General features: G+C 43.6%; 1 protein-coding gene across 1 annotated transcript; it reads left to right on the top strand.

The window, feature by feature from the left end:
• The first annotated feature begins 326 nt into the window (after positions 1–326).
• On the top strand, positions 327–13,388 carry snx19a (sorting nexin 19a). The gene is made up of 12 exons (XM_056284350.1): positions 327–623; positions 2,821–4,302; positions 4,408–4,546; positions 4,655–4,755; positions 4,846–4,965; positions 5,114–5,232; positions 8,150–8,240; positions 9,786–9,942; positions 10,316–10,439; positions 11,533–11,717; positions 13,089–13,176; positions 13,265–13,388. The coding sequence occupies exons 1-12, from the start codon at positions 327–329 to the stop codon at positions 13,386–13,388; spliced, it is 3,027 nt and encodes a 1,008-aa protein (XP_056140325.1).
• The last annotated feature ends 391 nt before the right edge of the window (positions 13,389–13,779 follow it).

Raw genomic sequence — 13,779 nt, 5'->3', positions numbered from 1 at the left:
GCTGTGGGGAGGATAACTGCATCGTAGAAGATTGTAAAGTTGAGAAAGTGTAAGCAAAGTGCCTGCAGTGCAAGGGGAGTGATGATACGGGATCAGCACAGTGTCCAAAAAGAATTAAGGAAGGGAAAGTGAATAAGATGAGCGAAGGAATGGGATGGTCGTACGTCAGAGCTGCTAAGAGAATGGAGAGAAACGACGTGTTTTGTTGCAGTTGTATTGTTTCTTAAACTGTTGGTTTTGGCACCATCTAGTGGTTGATTGTAGTATTTTCCCTAATTCCATTTCATGTGATTAGATACAGGAAATTAATAGTCAGTGGAGGGTATATGGTCACAGAGCTCATCACCTGTAATGTGCTACTGCCCCTCATAAGCAGGGTATCTGATCCTGACTGGCTCAACCAGACCATTGGGGACATATTCACCAAGTCCAAAGAATCATCAGAAGCCACCGTGGAATGTGTTCCTGCGTCTACTCTCTACAGAAATCAGATCCAGAGCTATTCCTGGTCCACCTGTCGTTCATTCTCTTCAGATGAAACTGGCCCCATCAGCCTTCTCTCAGACCTGGATGATGAGTACAGCCAAGGTTCGGATTTCAAGGATTCCTCACAGGGAAGCATGGTTAGCCTGGCTGGTGCTGGTAAAGTAGAAAGGTGTCATAATGGTTTGCTCACCCCATGCAGAGTTGCGTGCTTGTATCCAGAGTCTGATCAAGACTCCCAATCATTCGAGTCTAAAATGATTTCGTCAGAGCTGCTAAGAGAATGGAGAGAAACGACGTGTTCTGTTGCAGTTGTATTGTTTCTTAAATTTTTGGTTTTGGCACCCTCTAGTGGTTGATTGTAGTATTTTCCCTAATTCCATTTCATGTGATTAGATACAGGAAATTAATGGTCAACCTCATGGAGGACAGTATTGCAGACCTGCATTTAGTTAATCCGCGTCTATTTGTATGGCAGCATCGTCCATATGTATCTTTGTTTTTTTATGGTTGATTGTTTCCATTCCATCCATTCCATCCATCCATCCATCCATTGCAATTACAGAAATACAGAAATTAAATGTCATCATGTGAGTGTATAATATATGTAAGGTACATACTGCATTAGCTCATACACGGTTATAGCTACATGCTCTATTTTCTCTAGTTCATAGATTTATGTGCAATAATCTGGAGGTTTAATTGCTCCATTATTGTAATTCGTTTTTATGTACATTAAGTAGAGAAGATAATTAAGTTAAAAGTTACTTAGTAAGCTAAGCGCATAATAGCTTGTTGTCAAAGGCTATGCAGTTTAAGTAATCATACTTTCTGCATCAGTTTTCAGTTTTACCCCTTCCTTAGCCAGTACACCTGTGGGCAAACTATAATCTTTTCTATGGAGTCTTGGTGAAAGTAAGGAGTTTATCTTGGTGTCATTCTGGACTCCACCCTCTCATTCCAGTCACACATCAAATCTGTCACCAAATCTGCTTTCACCTCAAAAACATCTCCAGACTCCGGCCATTACTGTCAGACTCCGTGGCAGAGACTCTCATCCATGCCTTCATCGCGTCCCGTCTGGATTATTGCGATGGAGTCCTGTCTAGGGTACCTAGCAAAGCTCTAGACAGGCTTCAGTGTGTGCAGAATTCAGCTGCCAGGGTGCTCACCCGCATCAAGCCCTGGCAACACATCACTCCCATCCTTGTCCACCTTCAGTGGCTCCTGGTCAAATCCCGCATTTCTTATAAAATCCTCCTCCTCATCTATAAATCCCTCCATGCCCATGCCCCCCCCCCCAGTACCTATCAGACCTCCTCAACCCCTATATCCTGTCCTGGAATCTGCGGTCCGCAGACACGGGCCTGCTTTCCATCCCCAACACCAGCCTGCGGACTTTTAGGGATAGAGCCTTTAGTGTGGCAGCTCCACCCTTTGGAACTCTATTCCAGCAGAGATCCGCAATGCTGCTTCTTTGGAAACCTGCCTTCTTACTAAGGCCTATAGTCTGTAGTCTTTTGATCTTTGTTTTAGTCTTTTTTGTTGTTGTTTTTTTGTTCGTATCTAATGTAAAGCGTCATTGGGTTCCTTGAAAGGCACTATACAAAACCAAGTTGTTGTTGTTGGTATCTGGCTGTCAAAATGCCTCACTCACATATAGAGGACACCATAGTAAAAGCACGACTCCAGTGCAGAAAGATAATGCAGTCAATGCTGGAAACGTACTGCACCACAGCCAAGCGGTGTTCTGGGAGGTAACCTCCACTTGCATGCATCATGGAAGTAAAGGAATCACCCACATTCAAGACCAGGTCTTACACGTCATCTCCTTCAGGGCATTCAAGTCGCTCTTTCACATGCACTGCTATAGCTATGTATTAAAGGCCCCCCCCCCTACATCTATATTGATATTCTGCTCCTCATTTGTTGAGCACTTTTATCAGCACCATTGACGGTTTCCAAAAAAAAACAAAAAACGCTATATATATATATATATATATATATATATATATATATATATATATATATATATATGTGTGTGTGTGTGTTTTTTGTCCTCGCAACATGTTTTTTGCTGAGCATGACTTGTACTCCGGTGCGACTTGTAGTGCAGGAAATACAGTAGTTAAATCCCTTCAGATAATACTTGAGCTATGATTAAGCTTGATTTTTTTTAATTCACAATAGATTATCTAATATTTGACTTTAAAAGCACAAGTTGATTTCCAGCACAAGAAAAGTAATAATCATTACAATTTACAAAATATTATTACAATTAATATGAATGTCTTTTTTCAGGACACAACACCCCACTGACTAATGGCTTCCCCAAAGAGCTCTAATTCTTGGGCCTTCTCAGAGCTCATGGCACAGCGAAAGCTGTTAGGGATTGGGGCTCTGCTAGCATGGCTTGTCCTCTTTCATCTCCTTGTGAATGTTTGGCTTCTCTGCATCTTTACCAGTCTGTTGGTGGTGCTAGGGGGTTGGCTCGGTTCCCGTGCTGTATTGGATGCTAACAGCCTACTCCACTTGGAGCACTTTGTCCCTCTGGGTAAAGTACAGCCATCGCTGCACTCACCTGAGCATGACCGGAGGTTGGATCATGAGATCCACAGTGCTGTCCATAAAGCCGTACGTGATTTTGTATCTTCATGGTACCGTACTCTGCTGCCTGATGAGGAGGGGGAGTTCGAGTGTGTGGTGCGGGATTCAATGCTGGAATCAGTAATGGAATTGAAGGAGCGAGCCTGTCATGTGGACAGAAAAGCACTGGTTCAGAGAGCTTTAGAACTATATGGCTGCCATCTTCAGAGCTACATGACAGCAAAGGAGATGCAGGCAAAAACAGTACCGTCTCAAAAAGATGAGGACAGCCTCTGGCAGTTCTACAGCAAAGTTGAGGCCCCTCATCCTGCTCTGAGCAGTGCTGCCACTGAGCTCAGCTACTCTAGAGCTCTGGTGAACCTCATTTTACATGTGCTTGTCCCATACCCTCACATGGAAACCAGGAGTGGAGGGTATATGGTCACAGAGCTCATCACCTGTAATGTGCTACTGCCCCTCATAAGCAGGGTATCTGATCCTGACTGGCTCAACCAGACCATTGTGGACATATTCACCAAGTCCAAAGAATCATCAGAAGCCACCGTGGAATTTGTTCCTGCATCTACTCTCTACAGAAATCAGATCCAGAGCTATTCCTGGTCCACATGTCGTTCATTCTCTTCAGATGAAACTGGCCCCATCAGCCTTCTCTCAGACCTGGATGATGAGTACAGCCAAGGTTCGGATTTCAAGGATTCCTCACAGGGAAGCATGGTTAGCCTGGCTGGTGCTGGTAAAGTAGAAAGGTGTCATAATGGTTTGCTCACCCCATGCAGAGTTGCGTGCTTGTATCCAGAGTCTGATCAAGACTCCCAATCATCCGAGTCTAAAATGATTTCCAGAGAGTCCCTAATTCAAACAGATTCAGACGATGGCCAGGCAGAATGCTTCTGTGATTGGGCTTCTCCAACCAACATCTATGGTGCAATTACTTTCAAGGATGATGAGATGTCTGGCTGCTTTGGCCCTTTGAGGTCTCTGGGGCCAAAGGTGGTGGTGTCAGAAGACTCTCAGTGGCCAGCAGGTATTGCTCATGAGCAACCCCCTACTTACTCTCCAAGAGGACTTAATCTGACCCCCTACAATTTTGAGGGTCCTAGCAGCCCAGTGACACGTGTTGGCGTCCAGAATCTGCATATCACTGGCACTGACATTGCTAAAGAGCAACGTGGTGGCACCTGCGCACATCCCCATACGCTCTACATTATAAAGGTAATGTGTCCTTATTCATATGCATTTAATGTCGGACCAGTGACTATTAGGAGACGACTGCTTTTACTGGATTACCTACTAATAAACTGCTGTCCTTTACCCTAGTATGAGACAGTGGTTGACTCGGAAAGCCTTGGCACTTTGCAACCTGTGGCATACCATACTGTCAGTCGGCGATATAGTGAGTTCCTCAACCTGCAAACCCGTTTAGAGGAGAAGCCAGAACTCAAGAAGTTGATAAAGAGTAAGAGGAAATCCTCCATATACCTGAACAGACCACCGCATTGCAATGTATATGGACTGAAGAATCAATCATTCTCATTTTACCATGCCTACCTGTTATGTATTTCAGATGTCAAAGGCCCAAAGAAACTGTTCCCTGACCTTTCATTTGGCAATGCAGACAGTGACAAAGTGGAGACTCGTAAAGGCCAGCTGGATGTGTTTCTCAAAGTACAGTAGAGATCAAATTCAGAGATTCATTGTACAAGATGAATAGTGATTTGTGTGGTCTTGTATTTTAACTGTTTTATTTTCTTTTAGCAATTAAGCAATATTCCTGAAACTGCCAACAGTGAGGATATGCAAGAGTTCCTGGCTGTTAACACAGATGGTTGCCCCTCTTTTGAAAAAAAACCTCTTGCCAAATCGAGAATTGATAAGGTGAGAAAGAGTAGCTAATGAAGACCATGTGCTGTGACTTAACGAAAGATGATGTTGATAAATAAGGTTTATTACTTTGATCAACATGAGATAATTTCCTGGATTTTGAACTTCATTTTTTCCCCCTCCAACTCAACTGTGAACAAAGATGGTGGTGCATGCTTTAGACACCCTGAAGACAGCCTTCCCCCGTTCTGAGCCCCAGAGCCCCACCGAGGACCTGGAAGGAGACTCTGATGGGAGAACAGCTGACAGCAGAAAATACAGGTCAGCTGTTCCTTACTGATTAGCAGAGGATCAGACTTGGGTCACATGACTTGGACTTGAGTCAGACTCAGATCACAAAATTGATGACTTCAGACTTGATTGACAAACTGAAAAAGACTTGCCACTCAACTCTGACTTTACACCAGTGACTCATGACTTGACGTGGACTGGAGCCTTTTGACTTGAAAGACGTGATACCTTCTTCAAGCCCACAGATAAAATGCTTTTAATTAGTGTGCAGCCAATCAACTGCTAATTTACATAATTACAGATCCACTTTGAACCAGTCCATGATAAATACAAATTTGAAAAAACATTCATAATTATGGTAAATTTAACAAATTAATTATCAGTATCGTAAATGTAACTCTGTTAAATATTTCAAATGCCATTAAATCTGGTCAAGAGTGCATAATGTCTTGTTTCAGACATCAAACTCAACGTTTAGGATTTGGGACTTGACCTGCCTGTTCTGACTTGGGACTTGAGTGCCAAGATTTGAGACTTGTGACTTGGAAAACAATGACATCATGAACATGTTAGAGGATAATTACATTTTTTTTGTTTTATCTTTAACAGCCTGGGTCTTGTTTTCATAGGTTTTGCCATTGTGCTTATCGGTTCTGATATCTGTTTACTCATCAGCTTTATTGTGGAGATTTTGGATACAGGGCCACAGATGGACATACGTAGCTTTACCACCACATCTTACGGGGCAAGTGAACATCAGCATCAGACATGTGTCACCAAGTCCATTTTAACCCAGTTATTTAAGGCACACATGTCTGGTGACAGGTATGGGCACAAGTCCATGAATACTGGGATGGCATCCGACACTTTACCTATGCCCTCGTCCATAGGGTTAGTGGTTGTGTCAGGAAGGGCATCGAACGAAAAATTTTGCCAAATCATTATGCGGATTGTGTGGCGACCCGTGAAAAACAGGGAACAAGCTGAAAGAAGAAGAAGATATAATATTACATTAATTTTTTTCTATGAAAATGAAATATAATTTAAAATGAATAAATAATTATTAAATATTAATAACGACTGCTAGGATAGGCTCCAAGCATCCCCGCGACCCTGAGAGCGGGATAAGCGGTTTGGATAATGGATGGAATGGATTATGCAGACTGACAAGACAGTACCGGGTTGGTCGAGGCTTCATACCGGATCAGTCGAGGCCTGGGTTGACAATGACCTCCATTAGCGCTGTGCCCTCACAGGGTACCGATGGAAACTAAAATCCGCTGTGGCGACCCCTGAGAAACAGGGAAAAAACCGAAAGAAGAAGAAGGAGAAGATTTAAGGCACATATTTGGAAGTGAAAATGAACGTGCAAGTTAAGTTATTACACGAAAAGTCCAGTATCATCAACAATGGTCCTTCACACTGCACAGTGCTACCTCAAGGTTCAGCTTCAGAATCAGAATCAGAATACTTTATTCATTCATCCATCCGTCCGTCCATTATCCAAACCGCTTATCCTGCTCTCAGGGTCGCGGGGATGCTGGAGCCTATCCCAGCAGTCATTGGGCAAGGTGGACTACCCCGGGGCTCGAACCCAGGACCTTCTTGCTATGAGGCGGCTGCGCTAACCGCTGCACCACCCACTTTATTCACCCCTGAGGGGAATTGCAGACACTCACGCTCTAGTAAGGAAAAAACTAAAAACTAACAAGGTACAAGATAACAAGAAAATAGAAACAAATAGAAGTAAAAGATAAAATACGAAATAGAAATACGAACAAAATATATCAACAGGCATGGTGCACATAACACCCTGTCTATACTGCACTATACCGCAGCACACAACAAGCGCCACAAACAAAACCCGACGGGGTAACACAAGAGGAAGGGCGGTCTAATGACCATTAACTCGAGTGTCTGACCCCCTGAGGGAGGAGCTGGGAAGTCTGATGGCCACAGGCAGGACTGACCTCCTGTGGCGCGCTGTACTGCATTTCAGCAGAACGAGTCCATCACTAAAAGTACTCCTGTGCCCGACCAGCAGGTCATGGAGTGGGTGGAAGACATTGTCCATAATGGCACACAACTTCAACAGCATCAGAAACCGCCGCCAGAGAATCCAGCTCCACCCCCACAACGTCACCGGCCTTGCGGATCAGTTTATTGAGACTGTTTGCATCCGCTACCCTCCACCTGCTGCCCCAACACACAACAGCAAACAGGAGAGCACTGCCCACCACAGACTCACACCACATCCCGAGCATCATCTGGCAGATGCTGAAGGACCTCAGCCTCCTCAGAAAGTAGAGACAGCTCTGTCCCTTCTTGTAGAGGGCATCAGTGTTCTTAGCCCAGTCCAGTTTATTGTCCATATACACCCCCAGGTACTTGTAGTATCCCACAGTGTCCACACTGACCCCTGGGTGGAGACAGGGGTCAGTGGTGTCATGTCCCTCCTTGCAGGGATGAGCAGCTTATACTCCACACAGGTAGTAGTAACAGCCAATAAACTACCTGGCTAGTGCGGTTGAGAGGTCACAGATGGTGTGAAATCATGTCCACGGTCTCACTGAGGCACCAGGGGTTTTGTTGCCTTTTACAGGACAGGTTTAAGGGTACTGTTAACCGTGTCATGAGACAGTGTTGTAAAGCTGTGTCCAGTGATTCTACCATGTCTGAGCCCTCCGAAATGAAGCCGGTGAGTAAAATGATACCATAACCGAAATGCTCGATGACAAAAACTACAAGAATAAGACCCGGGTTGTTAAAACAAAAATCCTTTAAAATCTTACTTTTGCACCCGGGCAAATGTTAAGCAGCCAGGAAGGAAACGCACCGAGGGCCATTATACATTTGAGGGACATTATACACACCAATTTATAAAAGAAAACCCCACAAAAGTCGTTTTTTACTGTTGCTTGTGTTATTTTGTTCCATGTATTTATAGGAGGCTCAGGTTCCCCAGCAAAATTGCCCCGTCTCTCAACATACCCGACTTGCAGCCCAAGGTGACATACTGTTTTAGTGAAGGCAGCTCGGTAAGTTATCAGCTTTTTAATAAGACGTTTGACATGCAAGCTCAGCAACCTGAGACATTTATGAACTGCATTTGTTTTGTTTTTTATTTTTAATTGTTTTGTTGTATACCAGTCCCAGAGAGGTGAATCAGTTCATGTGGACACAACGTTTAGTGGGAGAGACGTTTCATCATCATGTGAGTGACCTCTTCGGTCTCAGCTGACTGCAGGTACCCCCACCCTTATAAACAATGCAGTGGCTGCAGGTACCCCCACCCTTATAAACAATGCAGTGGCTGCAGGTACCCCCACCCTTATAAACAATACAGTGGCTGCAGGTACCCCCACCCTTATAAACAACACAGTGGCTGCAGGTACCCCCACCCTTATAAACAATACAGTAGCTGCAGGTACCCCCACCCTTATAAACAATACAGTGACTGCAGGTACCCCCACCCTTATAAACAACACAGTGGCTGCAGGTACCCCCACCCTTATAAACAACACAGTAGCTGCAGGTACCCCCACCCTTATAAACAATACAGTGACTGCAGGTACCCCCACCCTTATAAACAATACCTTGGCTGCAGGTACCCCCACCCTTATAAACAATGCAGTGGCTGCAGGTACCCCCACCCTTATAAACAACACAGTGGCTGCAGGTACCCCCACCCTTATAAACAACACAGTGGCTGCAGGTACCCCCACCCTTATAAACAATACAGTGACTGCAGGTACCCCCACCCTTATAAACAACACAGTGGCTGCAGGTACCCCCACCCTTATAAACAACACAGTAGCTGCAGGTACCCCCACCCTTATAAACAATACAGTGACTGCAGGTACCCCCACCCTTATAAACAATACAGTGGCTGCAGGTACCCCCACCCTTATAAACAATACAGTGGCATAACGACCCTAACTGTTGTGTCCCAATCAAAACCAGTGATCGGTTTCATATGCAAATTACCGTGAGGGTTAACGAGAGTTACAATGGCCATGTGTACTATTCCCAGAGGTTTGGGGAATAGTTGCACTCACAGCACTGTAAGATGTCTCTGTTTGATGGCCGGGAGAGCTGGTGCTGGATCGGCTGGGAGAGCTTGGTCTGCAGCATCCTTAGGAGGTAACGCTGAGGGCGGTCTGACAGGACGCGGAAGCGGGGCGGGCTAAGCTAACTGCTAGCCCATGCAGACCGGCGGTTCCGACAGACATCCTGGCTGGCAGACAGTGATTTTTTGTTCAGTTTGGATATGTGTGTTAGTTCGGATACGTGTGTTGTTGTGGTTTTTGGATGTGTTTTTGTCTTTGTGTTGCACTGCTGTGAGCTGGGGGGGGAAACGGCATTTCGTTTCATTTCGTGTCCTGATTCCTGGTGTACCAGGATGCCTGCAGCCAGCTGAGACTGATGAGCGATGAAACGTCTCTCCCACTAAACGTTGCGTCCAGATGAACTGGTTCAACTTTTTTGGGGTGTTTGTACCTGGATTATTGAGCCATGCATCAAGAGTTTGATGCCAGGTTTCCTATAAGTAATACCCCGTTGCTTGGCCCGTGGCTCTGCAGGTACTGAATGGCCTCACACTGTCAGGCCTGGAGAGCTTCATCACAGAACAGGAGCTGCGTCTGTGTGGGCCGGTTGAAAGGAAGAACGGAGACGCCGAGCAGGGCTGCAGGCCGCCAGGCAGGGACAGGAAGACCCCAGGGAAAACCCGTGGGACAGGTACAAGTCGTTTGGCTCACAGCCCTTGCTATCGAGCCGACATCTGTCCCTGCATATTTTTACCTGACAAGTCTTCTCTCAGTCATGCTAAGCATCATGCAGGTATAATAAGATGTAGAGAGGCTATTTTTATTTTCCATATTTTCATATTCTAATCAAACGAAGGAGGCAGTAAATAAGACTGTCACTGTACGGCCATCCCGGTGTGGCATCAGTCTACTTTGTGTGGAATAGTAGAAACAATCACTTAATGTTTCTGTCTCACAGTATACATATGTAAGTATATGCCACTATGTGGCTATGCGTTATGGCTTTCGATGGCGTTATCTGTGTCGGTCACCGTCTGTGTGTGTCTGTGTGTTTGTGTGAGAAGACACGGCGGTAGCGGACGTGGCCTTGAACATTCTGTGTCTGCTGATGAAGGACCAGTGGAGCTGGCTGTGCACCGAGAACATCCAGAAAACCATCAGACTACTCTTTGGCACCTATATTGAGAGGTAGCATTGGCTTACTTACTGCATGTGTGTACACCTTAAGTCCCCCGACCCGGTGTTCAGGTCCAAATATTCAGTATTACATGGGAATCTGGTCCATGGTTTGATAAATTGTTTTTATATTTATGTATATATATAGCGTTTTTTTCCCCCCAAACCATCAATGGTGTAGAAAGTGCTCAACAAATGAGGAGCCAAATATTAATTATATATATATATATATATATATATATATATAGCGTCCCCCCCCAAACCATCAATGGTGTAGAAAGTGCTCAACAAATGAGCCAAATATTATATATATATATATATATATATATATATATATATATATATATATATAAATAATATTACTTATTATTACGATATAGGTATTATATGTATGTATGTGTATGTGTATATATATATGTATATATATACATATATACATATATACATACATACATACATACATACATACACACACACATACATATAATACCTATATCGTAATAATAAGTAATATTATTTATATATATATATATATATATATATATATATATATATGTAGTGATAATAAGTTCACATCCAGAATTCAAGAGTTCGTGTCAAGTCTAGTGTGTCGCCTTACATCATCAAGAGGCGGTGAATTGGGAAATCAAATACAAAGCAGATGGACAGTACCAAATAGCAGTATAACAAATATTACTGCAATACGAGCATAAAGTGCAGGTTGAAGAAGGACAGTATAGTCAAAACAAAAGTAATGGCCGACACCAGTGATAGTGTTGAATTATTCACGAGGCTGCATAATTGCCATGAGAAAATTACAAATCTGACTTGTTTAAGTAAGAGACTGTTCAAGTGTTTTTAAAGGAAATGGGTCGGTAGCTCTGACGGAGGCTGGGAGTTCGTTCCACCATTTTGGGGTGAGGTGAGAGAGAAGTCTGGACCTTGTCATTTTACTGTGGGCAAAGACAGTAGCTGAGCAGAGGTTGAACCAACACTGTGCTTCACTGTAATTCAACAATGTCTGATCTACAGTAAAAAAATAAATAAATAAAATAGAGATACAATCCCGTTATGTTGTCAAACTACTGTCTCATATCTGTCTTAGGTGGCTGGATGTTGGAGTGGCGCACCTTACCAGTGCCCCCTGCTGGGTGATTTATCTGCAGGTGATGCAGGAGGCCGTGTGGCCAGAAGGGATTCTGCCTGCCCAGTCCCGGCCGGAGCGCAGCCCTGCTCAAATAGAAGAAACCAAGGAGGAGTGCCTGGAGTGTCTGATGCAGCTGGTCCCAGGTCTGTATGGCTGATCAGGCCTGAGTCAGCTGACATATACTAGATCTCTAACTCATGGTTATCCCTCTACTACTTAAGCATTATTCTGTTCAGTCCTTTGGAACCCCACTATTTCCACTTGGATCAGCGACATATTTTGCTTCCACCTCAAAACAGTTTATTAACAGGCAGAGCAGATTCAGTCAGGAAGCTCTTGCTGACTGCTGCGTTGGCCTCAACGATGCCAACTGCCACTCCATTAAATGGGAGGAAACCAGTGTGTGCCCCTCATTGATGGATTTGGTCCTACTGGTGTAATAATTGCTTGGCTGCCGCTCACCCACCGCCACCCATCTGCCCCTTGTTTGGATTTCCTTCTATACATACACTGTATGGGGGGTTGCGCTCTGTGTTCTTAATAGATTTAGTGGAGTGTAGATAGTCTGCACAAACACACAGCACCATTCATCACCAAAGTTACAAGTGATATTGTAGTTCTAGTCCACGTACATCAGTTGTCCTGACTGGACGGCTTCTTCTTCTGACAGCGTTGAGGTTGAAAGTGCCATCATGCAGGCATTTTATAGCATCATAGTTTAAAGGATTATCTCAATAAATGTTGTAGGGATACCACTCCATTGTGTCTCTGAAATACCGGTGAAGTTGTGTGGAAAAGGCAGGCAATCTGGGAATGTGGAAACTACACTTACTTACTGGTTTGCTGCTACCTTCAGGCCACGTTGGAGGCCACGTTGTAAAAGAAAATGCTGATGTAGTGAACGCCACCCATGATGGTGAGTCACAGGATGGTGGACGCTTTTCAGCACAATTTCAGCAGTACTTTCAGCAGTACGTTTAGCAGTACTTCAGAGACAAACACAAGACCAGGTCAGTTTTATGGCTGCTAATGCACTGATATCCTTACAACATGAAGATGGAGATAATGTTGAAGACTGGGCTTGTTTCCCTTTGAGGACATTTTTAATAACCTTTTCTCATTTTTTCCTCATTGGGTTTTTCTTATTTTTTCTTATTTTCATATTTATTTTCATATTTAAATATTATTATTATTATATATTTATTATTATTATTATTATTATATATTTATTATTATTTTATTATTATTACTTTTATTATTTATTAGTATAACATTATTTATTATTATATTTTTATTATTATAATTATTATTATTTTAAGAAGTAAAGGGTGAACTGGGACATCTGGTGACTAATGAGGTCATCCTCTTGAATTCAGTTTTTACTTACGAACACGAGCACAGTTCCACAAATTATTTTGCCAGCAGATTGATCATTTTACTTTTATGGGGTTCTCATTTTCTTTTGATGCTTACTGTTTCTGTTGATCTGCTGTTTTACTCTGTGTGCACACAAGAGATCATCACTGACATGCTGGGCGCTGAGAAGTACAGACTGAGTTTGGAGACCATGCTGGACTCTCTGCAGGATCAGCACGTTAACAAGTGAGACATTTGTATTTGTGTGGACTGTACCCTTGTGTAAGTCTCCCTCTGTAATATAGCAAACTCCTGATCCTGCAATTCTTAACAGGCATTTGGTGTACTGCATCTGTGACCTGCTGCTCGAGTTCCTCATCCCTGAGTCCTTTGATGAGGCCTTCCAGAGGTCTCTGCTGCACAGCCTGTCTAAGAATGTGGAGACTCTTCATACATGAACATCACATGGTAACACCAGTGACTCTGTGGAGAACCTGTTTCACTTAGGCGCCATCTCGGAAATGCTGCCGTATGTAATGTAAGGTCACGACCAACAAACTAGACCCCTATCTTTTATAACGTGGGGGGGGGTCTATATCATGCTGTCATTTGCAGTTCATATTTCAGAACACTGGTAAATTGTACAAACATGGGTAATACTCCATGTTCAGGAATCAGGAAGTGTCCCTGATCCCTTATTCCTGAACGTGGAGTATGAAGGTTTGATAAAAAGGATGCTGTTTCACAGAAAAAGGGTATTTTCCCCCTTTATCAATGCTGGTATGCATGCATTATCCGCTGCCTCAGGAATCTTTAACATCTGTGTCTGATGTGGATGGTACGTAACAG

The sequence above is a fragment of the Lampris incognitus genome, chromosome 8, assembly GCF_029633865.1.
Source record: "Lampris incognitus isolate fLamInc1 chromosome 8, fLamInc1.hap2, whole genome shotgun sequence".
NCBI classification, from domain to species: Eukaryota; Metazoa; Chordata; class Actinopteri; order Lampriformes; family Lampridae; genus Lampris; species Lampris incognitus.
Note: the sequence above shows the minus strand (reverse complement) of the source record. Positions and strands in the feature narration are given on the sequence as shown.

Bases quoted from the DNA above. Each gene is read 5' to 3' on its own strand.
- snx19a (XM_056284350.1), top strand. From the start codon at position 327: ATGGTCACAGAGCTCATCACCTGTAATGTGCTACTGCCCCTCATAAGC. The intron at 624-2,820 runs GTTAGCCTGGCT...GCTTCCCCAAAG, and splicing joins ATTCCTCACAGGGAAGCATG to AGCTCTAATTCTTGGGCCTT. The intron at 11,718-13,088 runs GTCTGTATGGCT...TGTGCACACAAG, and splicing joins TCTGATGCAGCTGGTCCCAG to AGATCATCACTGACATGCTG.